Consider the following 11,894-nt stretch of genomic DNA (forward strand, 5'->3'; position numbering starts at 1 on the left):
AAAAAAAAAGAATAAAATCAATTTCTCCAAATTTTAGAAAATTATTTGTCTTACTATTACACTTTTTGCTTGAGTTATGAATTTTGAAATTTTCAAAATTAAGATCCTTAAATATTTAATAGTACATAACTTGCAATTTTTTTTAATAAAATAGCTAAAAGTAACAACTAATCTTTTTTAGTAAAAATTAATAATTCTAAATAAATTAAATTTCTAAAAGTCATTTAAGCATTTGGCTACTTATAAAGAACTACTAAAATTTAAGATTAATATGAATTAACTCATTAGATTAATCATAAATCACTAAAAAAGTAAGTAATTAAAAAATTATGAAACCTTTAATAAACTTTAGATTAGTATAATGAGTTGAGGCAATAGATAGGTATTCGACATTAAAATAATATATTTTAGCAAATAAATAAAAAGAAGGTTAAATATGAAAAATATTGAAAAAGGATAAAGTACTAGAATATTAAAAATTTTGGACTAGCAATGTTTTGCCCCTCTTAAGAATAATAAGTGGAGGAAGTACACATGTATTCAAAATCATTATAAGGTACTTAGCCAAATAAAAAAATGAAAAAAAAAATAATAAAAATTGCTAAATATCTGAATATCAAAATTTGGTACCTTTAATATTTAACCCTACATGTATACTTCTAAAGAAATTATTGGAATCATAATACTTAAATAAATTTTATTGGTAGATTTAAGTATTACCTAATAAAGTAATTTCTTTAATCCAAAAATTTAAGTAAACCTAAGTAAGTTAGTCAAAATTATTCAACCACGGGAGTTTAATTTAAAAGAAATATTAATTTAAAATGAAGGATTAGGATGTTATAAATTTTTTTTATAATTTTTTTTCTAACTTATGTATTTTATAAATACTTATATTAGTAATTTTATTTCTTTCCAAAAATTATATTCAATGCAAAGGATAATTTTTAACCCCATACAATATTAATTATTTTAAAAAAGTAATAGCTTAAAGTTTGGGGCAATTTGATAAGATAAAAATAATTAACTTAAATTACCAATATTATGATATTTGTGCTTTTAATCTTTGTGTTTTATGTAGAAAATAGTAAAATAAATAAAAATTGAAGCAACACCACAATGCTACAAAGTCAGTGCCAAAGCTCATTCTAGCGTCGCAACGCCACACCTTCAGCACAATAATAGAGAGCTCACAGAAAATTGACTATAGAGCTTAGTAATGAGGCGATATCCATGAAGCACCATAGTGTGAGATTGAGTGCCGAAGTGTCAAATTGCCTAGCATCGCAGTGGGAGATAGTTAAACCGGTGAATCAAAGTGATGAATAGTGAACCAAAGCACTTGTTCAACAAAGCCGCATCATCACCAAACCAACCAAACTAACGTCACGGAGCTAGTTCATTTATTTTACAAAACTATATATAAATAGTAGTCTTGGAGTTCATGTTATGGGGTTGGCACAATAATTGAGTCATGAGTGTGAGGGGGTTGTTTTAAAGAGGGAGTGGCTTTTGTATCTGTGTTTGATGTATTGTATTAGTGTGGATCAAGGTACGTGGAGAAGTGCAAAGGAGTTGTATCTTAAATTTGAGTCATTTCTAAATCTTGCATCTCTTATTTATATTATTTTTAAAGTTGTAACTTATGTTTTACAATTTGAAATAAAATATTTGTGATGTATAACATCATATATCCATGTGTAGCTAAATTTTCTTTGTAAATCTAAGATTATTTAAAAAGCTTGTATTACTTAAAGTAGGTTTAATATTTAAAGAATTCATGTTTTTTTTTTTAATTTCTCAGTACTTCAAGTAGTTTATATATATGTCATACATAAATTAAAAACCTAGTGTGATCTAGAGCCTCCAAAGAGGAATAGAAGAATAATTAGATATTTTAAAATATAGTCTAGTCATAATATCAACATATGGTGGTTAGGGTTTTGACATCTTACAGAGGTAGAAGAACTATAATTAGGAGAGATCCTTATTAATACTCCAACCAACTTGACAGAGATGATGAGTACGCATGTTTTGATCCATAACATCAATAGGAAGAAATCACTCTAATGTAACCATGTATTTTTAAATATATTATAGATTCAACACTTAAAAAAAGTAAATTTTCTTGTTGTATTTGAAACTTTTTAACTTAATCTGCACCACCACTTTAAATCATCAAGTTATATCAATTTAGTTATTCAGTAGATAGTATTAAAGTGAACCTAGAAAATTTCTTATGTTTCCCTATGGAATCGACACTCTTATCATCAGTATATTACTCAACACAACACATGCACTTGCATTTAACAAGACTTACATTGTAGAAAAATTAAACCTTACTTAGAGAACTCAATAGTGTGTGTAAGCTAAAGCATGATGCATGCCCTGCATTTGCATAATTAAAAATATCTTTATTAAATGATTAACTCCCTATTAGGAGAAATTTTGGAACTTCAAAACACAATGGAAAATATCTCAAAATTAGATTAGTCAACTCTCTTTCAAGATAAAGATTAAAATTCTTCCATCAAGATATAAATATTGGGTATCACTCATAATTCTACAGGTCGGGTAATTCAATTATCCTAATTGAGAAGACAATGGAGCATATAAGGGGGTACGCATCGCCTTTTTATGACAGTATTTTACTTGTGCTTGAGAAAGGGGAATTATACATAGCTTATATAAGATAGTATCAAGTCTTTTTTAAGAGGTAAAACTAAACTCTACAAAGAAGAAATTGAGGGGTTAAGATTTTTCTCACAACTCCAGATTCATTCTCTTCAAAAGGGACATTGAAGCTTGAAAGGGATATATGCACCACATATGAAAGATGGTATTTTAGTGGAGAGCAAAGGGGGAGGCACCATCTATATAAGATTGTTGAGAGCCTCTCTTGGGAGAAGAGTTGGAGAGGAGAAGTGGGGAAGTTTTCACTTAAGAGTAATTAGTTCTACTTAAGGAGGGGCACAAGAGCTTGAAATGGGAATACCCACAACCTATCCAAGATAGTGTCTTACTAGAGCTTATGAAGAGGAAGGCATTGCTTATACTAGATAGTGAAAGTCTTCTCTTACAAGAAGAATTGGAGAAGAAGAAGTTTGGAAAAGAACAATTCATTCTCCTGAAGGAGGGGCACTAGAGATTGAAAGAGGGATATGCACCACTTATCTAGGATAGTATTTTACTGGAGCCTATGAACTGGTAGGCACTACTAATTTAAGATAGTAAAGTGTCTCTCTTAGTAGAAGGATTGAAAAAAAAAGTAGTTGTGCAAAGACCAACGCATTCCCCTAAAGAAAAGGCACTGGAGTTTGAAAGGATTATACATACCAGTTATCCATGATAATATTTTATTGGATCCTATGAAGGGAGAGGCACCACCTATACAAGATAGTGAAAAGTCTCTCTTAGGAGAAGAATTAGAGAGAACAAGATGATGCGGGTACCCTCCACCCCACCCCCCTACCCCACACACACACACACATTTTGAGGGGTATTTGTACTTAAAAATGGGGGAGGGCAGTTAGAAAAATTAAAGAAAATAAAAGTAAATGAAAGAGAATTATAAATATTAAAGAGAGAGAGTTGTAAAACCTAAAAAAAGAGAATTATAAAAGTTAAATATATTAGTTATAAAAATTAAATATAGGGAATTTCAAAAATTAAAGAGGTGTTATAGAAGCTAAAAAGGTAGAAGTTAAATGAGTAAAAGTTAAAGAAGTGAAAATTAAAGAGATGAAACTTAAAGGGGTGGAAATAAAAAGAAGAAAAAGGAAGAGTGTAAAAACATAAAATAAAATAAAATTTAAAAAAGTTTAATATTTTTCAAGATTTAAAATATATTTCCACATTCAAAAATAGAGGAACAAATGATATATCTATGAAAAATTGGCATGTCAACATGAAACTAGAGACAAATTTTAAATTAAAAACTTTCTGAATTAAATTTATGCATGATCATCTGAACTTTGATTTTAGCAAACTTATTGTCAAACTAAATATCTGGACAAGACGAACCTAACGATATCAAAAGTGATCCAATCTGAGCCTACATGAGATCAAATTAAACACTTGAACCATACATAAATAATTTAGATACTAATTGGGAGATCAAATGATCTCCAAATTTGGCATACATATAGTCAAATCGAATGGCTCATCGAGACAAATCCAACGAGCCCAAGTTCACTCAATTCTAACATCATTAAGACACTTTATTACTGAGTAAATGCTTCGTGATCCAAGGAATCAATATTGACAGGACATGATAGAGTGCTTTGAATTTCAACCAAATTTACAAAAGGACTCCTCTCAAAAAATCTATAAAGAGAGTCTCATTCTCTATATAGAGGTGTCTAAGTGTTAAGAGACTAAGAGATCTCACTTGCATTTTACAGCTCTCGGTGTTTCCAATAACCACAACTAGTTCTCTCTGCCACCGACGATCATCAACTCTCACCGACAACCACAACCAACAATTTATGCCACTGTCTACAGACTTTTGTCAAGATTTAATTCTTTTGTTGGTTTTCAATTTTTCTCTTGTGGGTACAAGACTTTTATGATCCCTATAAAACAGAAATCAAATATGTTATTATCAAATTGTCCTCTTCTTCTTCATCTATTAATAAAGAAGGATTATTGTAGCTTCTAACATATAATTGATTTTTCTATTGAGCTAGGCCTTGTGGATTTTCCTTTCTATGTTTTCCACCTAAAAAACTTTCTGACCTTCTAAAATTTTTAACATGTATGTGTTGAATTATTATCCAAAGCTAAGGCATAAAATACCAACTCCATCGACACAATTTTTCTAGCACGTAGCATGTTAGTTTATAATTGAATTAGTATTTGTGTGGGTCATGATTCTTTTTTTTTTTTTTTTTTGGTGTGGGTCATGATAGTTCATAGGTAAGTAGTAGGTATTAAGGTTTAATAGATTGTATGTGAGATTATGAAGCCTTTGCATTCTATTAATAACTTTTGATGAAGTATTAGAACAACCAACAAATCAAATGTAATAAGACTCTCTCTTGTTGTGTTTTTCTCCAATATAATTTTGGAGTTGTGAGCACTCTTAAAACTCCTTTCTTGTTTTTTGATCTACACTACATGGGGTTTTGAGCAAGCTTAAAGCTGCATAATTATGTCATTATTAGATTTATATCAATCATGCCTTAATTGAGATTGAACATATGGCATTAGCGAGGCTCAACAATAGTACCATTAATATGCACCTATTGTTAGATGAGTGATAATTAATACATTTGAAGAAGTTTTTTTTTTATACATTAAAATCATTAAGATAAACTTACACATATATCACATATGTAAGTTTCAAATCTAATACCTCTTTATAATTAATAGTCAAAGCCTCCGACCAACAAATCAAGATGATCTATGTCATTTGAGGATATCCATAACTCAAAACTTTTGTGGGAGAATCTTTTGAGGCATTGATTGTTCTTAATGAGTTATTTATAGAGTACAAAGACTTTAAACTCAAATTATTTATTAATCTTTAATGCCCGCTGCTTATAAATTATTATGACCCACATATTTATTAATTCAATCGTAATTAATCAATTAAATTTTTAATCCTAGTGTATTACTAATTATCATCCATTAAGACTTTATTTGAAATAATTTTCTTACTACTTCTTAAAGCAGCTTTTAGTATAAAATTTTAATTTTTTTACTAAAAGTTATTTTAAGAATAGTAGAAAAAATTCATCCCAAAAATAACCTAAATAAATATATTTTTTGAGATGGAAATGGGCGTTGACTTCTAACATGTAGAGATTCAATGACGATAAAGCTGCTGAAAAGAATAATGTCTTTCATGAAGAAGATAAGAATGAAAAGATTAAGATAGTTTGGTAAAGTTCTGATAATGTAAAGAATCTCAAAATCTAAGGCTCATAAAAAAAGAAAAGCATAACATATTTATTAGATAGCAATATATCAAAGAGGGAAAGCTAAGTGCGCCATACCTTTGTGGCTTTGTCCATTAATCAAATCTTCGCTAAGAGATTCTTTGGCACTCTCTCTCCTCAGTTCATTTGCTTTGCATGATCAAATGAGTTAGCAATACGCATCTCGAATAAAGTGTAGAATAGATATCCAGAAAAGTTTGTATGCATGAATCATCTTCCCAGAATATTTACAAGAATATGTGAAGAATGAATACATCAAGAATTTTTTATTTTAATTTGTTGCGGACTAGAATATACGCGGCGATAGAGTTCAAAAACTTATGTCTCGGCGTTGTATAGATATCTAGTAGACAAACATATGAGAAATAGCAACACTATGATTTTTACGTGGAAAACCTTGAAAGGGTAAAAACCAGGGGCTGGTGGGAGTTGGAGCGAGAAGCTCCAATGATACGACTACTGTGCCTGTTGACCATCGTAACAATATTTGGAGTTGTGGGATATTGATTCTCACAGACTGCGCCAAACTGTTTGTGTACTAGATATCCATACAACGATGAGACGGAAGTTTTTGAACTCTATCGCCGCGTATATTCTAGTCCGCAACAAAATTATCTACTAGTTATACGATTTAAAAAAAAAACATCTAATCGGAATGAATCTTGAGATCTTTAAATTAAAAATTTTTAAAATAAAAATCATGATGTTTGGAACTCCAAATTAGGCATGCTTATAGTAAATCGAGCAGCTTGACGAGAGAAATCTAACGAGCTCAAGATCACTCAATTTTGATATTATTAAGGCACTTAAATGCTAAAAAAATGCTCATAATCAAGGGAATCAATGTGGACCGTAGACAGAGTGTTTTGGATTTTGATTCAAATTCTCAAATGTTCATCCCAAAAGCATATAAATAAAGATCCTGCTAAGATTTAACCTTATTGTTAGGTATTAATTATTTTCATGTGGACATTAAACTCCTATTATCTCTATTGGGGAAATCAATCCATGCTGCCTAGTATTAACTGTTCATCTGTGAATACTTGATATCTATAATCTCTCTTAAGAAAAATAAGATATTCGTTTTCAAATCATCCTCTCTTCTTTAATTGTGAGGAATGGAGGATTTTTTTATCATCAGCTATATAATAAATTTTTTCAACAATGCTAGGCCCAGTGATATTTTCCCTTTTTTTCGAATTTTTCATATAAAATAGTCCTGGTCTTATAACTTTTCTCTATGCGTGTTAAATTTCTGTACAATACTAAGACATAATACATACTCTACCGACTCAAACTTTCTAAAACATAACAATTAGAATATTATGCTTTTTTTAATTAGAATGAGACATATTTAATTTTATATTTCATATATTATCACTTAATAAGATAATCATTTAATATTATAATTAATATCAAAAGACAGTATATTCGGATGACATGACGCGTTTGAATTAATTTCCGGACAAATCCAGACAAATGAAGTAATAATTTCCCAACCATTAACCATTAGGTGAGCTGCGGAAAGTAGCTAATACAAAAAGAATGCATATAAATGACTTATGATGTGCACCACCTGCACACGCTCATTAGTTGCTTATTCCCCCATATGTTACACGACTAATAATTTCGCAATATTCAATATACGATATGATGACAGCTGAAAGCACGCTTACAAGACAAAGCACACAATATGCGAAGTAAAATAGAACTAGCTCTCCTCTCTCTCCCTCTCTCCCTCTCTCTCTCTCTCCTTCCCCACCATTGAGGCATTGAAGGTATTAAATCGCTATCACAACGCGATTACATCATACATAATCATATATATTGGGAGAAATTGGGGGATGGGAGTGAGACAGTACAAAGGAAGAAGATAAGTGGACTGAGCAAGAGAAAGAGAGGAAGTCCTTCTTTGCAGCTTTTATCTCTCTTTTTATCTCACTAATTCATTACCAACCATGATGAATTTTGGCTCGCACTCAATTGGGGAGGAGGATGAGTATAAGAAACTTGTGATTCGAATGAACCCTCCAAGGTGAGAACTTTGCTTTTCTTTCTCTTCTCACACTTCTTGAAAATTTTTGGAACTCTGGTTAAATTAAAGCTTTTGTTTATGTTCTTGATTTTCTAGGGTTACAGTGGATAACAACACCAGCAAGAAGGCCACCTTGGTCAAGGTCACCCATGGCTTTTCTTATTTTAAACATTTCTTAGTTCTCCAAGTTTAAAGTGTTGATATCTTTCTTATACTACTTACTGAAATTTTTGGGATTTAGGTAGACAGTGCTAATAGGCATGGGAGCTTACTGGAAGTGGTGCAGGTCTTGATTGATTTGAACCTAACAATCAAAAGGGCTTATATTTCCTCTGATGGGGAATGGTTCATGGATGGTAGCATGACAATTAATCACATTGCTTCTATTATTTTCTCATTCCTCTTTCTGTTCTTTATCATTTGTTCTGTTTTATGTAGTTTTTCATGTTGTGGACCAAGAAGGGAACAAGATCTATGAAAGTGAAGTTATTGAACGAATTCAGCAGGTATGATTTTTAAGAATCTCTATTCAATTGACAAAAAACAATTTTCCTGTAAAAGTTATTCGCTTAAGGGGCTGTTTGGTAGCACACAGGATTTCATTTAAGTAGGATTTCGTAAATCCTCTAAATCCGGATTTACGAAATCATGAGGGGTTAAATTCTGAAAATTGTTTGGTAACATTCATGATACATTCTGTTAAATTCTATGTGATTGTTTGGCTATTACACGGAGCTTCTTCTTTCCCGCACCAATAGAGCCAGAGGATTTCGTAAATCCGGCAAAAAACAGGATTTCGGAAATCCATGATTTAGTACAAAAGGGCGGAATTTTCCGTCTACGCCGGCTTTCATTTGCCGTGAGATTTGGTTTTGCATTTTTGGCCGTTTGGCTAGATTTAGCTCAAACCTGGCCTAAATCCTGCTACCAAACAGCCCATAATAGTATTTTTCTTGGAATGCTATTCTATATAAAATCAAGAACTACTAGGATGCCACACGAGTACTTGGTCGCAAATCAGGAGTACATGATTTCGCTGGTAGCTTTACTGAAAACATGTTTTAGAAATTTTTGATTTCATGTTTACTCAATATGAATGTCTAATTAAAATATCACCTTTGAGATAATCTATAGCTTTTTTATAAATTTTGAAAATCCATATTGGTTTTTAGTAACATTTAGCTAAATGAGAACCTGTTTTCTAATCCAAGCAACCAGATGAGTCCATAGTGTGAATTTTCACCGATGATTTTCTCTTTGGTAACTCTTCTTGTGAGTACTGATGACTTGTTTCAAGCTTTGAAAACCCTTTCTGCTTCATTTCTTATTGAGGCAAGAGTAGGAGAATCTTAGCTATGTATGCATCACTATTGTTGATTTAACTTTATAAGTTGGATTTCATTCATTTTTGAACTTTTTTATTCACAAGCACCAAACTATGTTGCAGTCACTTGGACCAAGAGCATTTAGCTTCCGTTCAGTGAGACAGTCAGTAGACACTCAAGCTGCTTCCAAAAGCACTTCCGTTGAACTTGTAGGTAGAGATCGGCCAGGGCTTCTCTCAGAGATTTTTGCAGTGCTCACTGACCTCAAATGCAACATTGTAGCTGCTGAGGTTTGGACCCATAATTCTCGGATGGCGTCGGTCATTTACATCACCGAGGAGGCTAACGGTGGACCGGTAGACGATTTTGATCGGTTGGCCAAGATCAAGCATCTTCTTTGTTATGTCTTGAAAGGAGATAGGGAGAAGCAAAGTGCTAAGACTAATATCTCTGTGGGAGTGACTCACACAGAGCGAAGATTACACCAGATGATGTATGATGACCATGACTTTGATAGGGAAGGTTGTGTTGATGAGAAAGAGGAAAAAGGAGACAAGATTAAGCTGGTTATTTCAGTAGAAAACTGCACAGAGAGAGGATACACAGTGGTTTACATAAGAAGCAAGGATCGGCCGAAGCTGATTTTCGACACAGTTTTCACCATGACGGATATGCTCTATGTAGTGTTCCATGCCACCATCATCTCCGAAGGGCCAGAAGCTTATCAGGTAGCCATGTAAATTCTGAATTTTTTGTGTTTTCTTATAGTCAACAAATTACAAGTTCTTAAACTTCGGGTTCCCTCAAACAGCAAGATGAATTCATTATTCTTCATAAATTCCACCTTTTCCATGATCAATTCAACTCAGTTTTTGTCGTTGTTTATATATTTGAGTTCTTGTTCCCCCATGCGTAGATTTTGTATGGCCTTGTTAGCCTGAGAATTTTCTTAACCTGTAGACCAATGGAAGCAATTTAGCTGAGAAATTCTTTACGTAATGTTGCTTCAGATAAGTCAAATCTGTAAGTATAACTACTTTCAAATGCAGGAGTACTACATCAGACGTAGAGATGGATTCCCAGTTAGCTCTGAAGGAGAGAAGCAGAGACTAATCCATTGCTTGGAAGCTGCAATCAGAAGGCGAAGCACAGAGGTATCAGCAAAAGATTCAAAATATTCATACTTCAACATATCTAAAACATATAAATATACAAATTTTATCATCCTTTTGTATGATTCAGGGGATAAGGCTCGAGCTCTGCAGCAAAGATCGGGTTGGACTCCTATCTGAAGTAACCCGAATCTTTAGAGAAAATGGGCTTTCAGTCATTCGCGCAGAGGTCTCAACAAGGGGCTCTCAAGCCTTGAATGTCTTCTATGTGACAGATGCTTCAGGAAGTCCAGTTCAGAGCCAAACAATAGAAGCTGTGAGGAATGAGATAGGAAAAACTGTTCTTTGCGTTAAGGACGACATTTATTCAAAGGCTTCATCGCATGAAAGTGGAAAGTTTTCTCTCTGTAACCTCTTCAGGTCTCAGTCTGAAAGGTTCCTTCACAACCTTGGATTTATGAGGTCTTGCTCTTGATAATTTGGATCAGAATTCTGTTGTTTCTTTGCAAATACCGCCAAGTTACAGTGATGGGATCTGTTAATACAAAGTTTTCATTCTCTCTTAATCTGAAACGCTCTCATTTTGTCATGTCTTTTTCTTTATTAATACAAAGTTGTTTATTTATTAATCATATCCAAAAAAAATGGACTAAGCATTATTGTCATGCTCAAGTATGAAGGTGGTTAGATGGTTGGAGGACAACGAGTCAACATTTAACTTTTTTGGTAACAATGGTACTTTGTTTCCTTCTCAAAAAAATTTTCGGGATTCAACAACTTCTAATATCTTTTGAATTAAAAAAAGGAAAAAGAACCTACTTAATTGTTCTACTTTGAAACATCAAGTTCTTGAGTTAAAAATGAATAAGCCAAGCCCAGTGAAATTTGGACATGACTCGAGCTTTAGGCTCTTGTTCGTTAGATGTTTCCATCAATCATGAACTAAATCTAAGGTTTAGTCAAGCTCTGATAAATGTAGATGTGATGAGAAAGATCGGACATTCTTTATGAATTATGATGAATGCATCACAGTGAATGAACAAATTCAAACGTATATCTTTTCATTATTTCATATTCATTAGCATATTTGATAGTATTAGATAGAATCAGGGGCGGATTTACGGGTGCCCACGAGGGCATGTGCCCCACCTCCAAAAATTGAAAACTCCTACAATAACAACATCAAGTCTTTATCCTACTATATGGGGATTGTGTCTTATTAAGAATCAAATTCTCATTTAAATCTAATAAAGAAAGGTTATTTCTAATAGTGACCACCCTAATAAAGAAAGCCTTTGGAACTCCTGCTATGTTGCGGGTTTTTATTTCGGCAAGCGGATTGACCACCCTAATTTTCTTTTTTACTTGGTTTGCTCGCGCATTTCGCTGCTCATGAGATTCACTAGCATGCTTGACAGCCAATCCCTTCGAGGAAGATTTATTCAGCTTCAACATCTATGACTTGGTAAATTAGTGATTA

The 11,894-nt window shown here is 32.6% G+C and overlaps 1 protein-coding gene across 1 annotated transcript; it reads left to right on the forward strand.

Moving 5' to 3' along the window:
* Positions 1–7,578: 7,578 nt before the first annotated feature.
* LOC110110429 (ACT domain-containing protein ACR4) lies at positions 7,579–11,079 on the forward strand. The gene is made up of 7 exons (XM_020841914.2): positions 7,579–7,977; positions 8,074–8,119; positions 8,219–8,333; positions 8,416–8,483; positions 9,425–10,030; positions 10,352–10,456; positions 10,545–11,079. Exons 1-7 carry the CDS (start codon positions 7,901–7,903, stop codon positions 10,887–10,889), a joined length of 1,362 nt encoding a protein of 453 aa, XP_020697573.1. The 5' UTR covers positions 7,579–7,900; the 3' UTR covers positions 10,890–11,079.
* The last annotated feature ends 815 nt before the right edge of the window (positions 11,080–11,894 follow it).

Source organism: Dendrobium catenatum, unplaced genomic scaffold (genome assembly GCF_001605985.2).
Source record: "Dendrobium catenatum unplaced genomic scaffold, ASM160598v2 fragScaff_scaffold_421, whole genome shotgun sequence".
NCBI lineage: Eukaryota > Viridiplantae > Streptophyta > Magnoliopsida > Asparagales > Orchidaceae > Dendrobium > Dendrobium catenatum.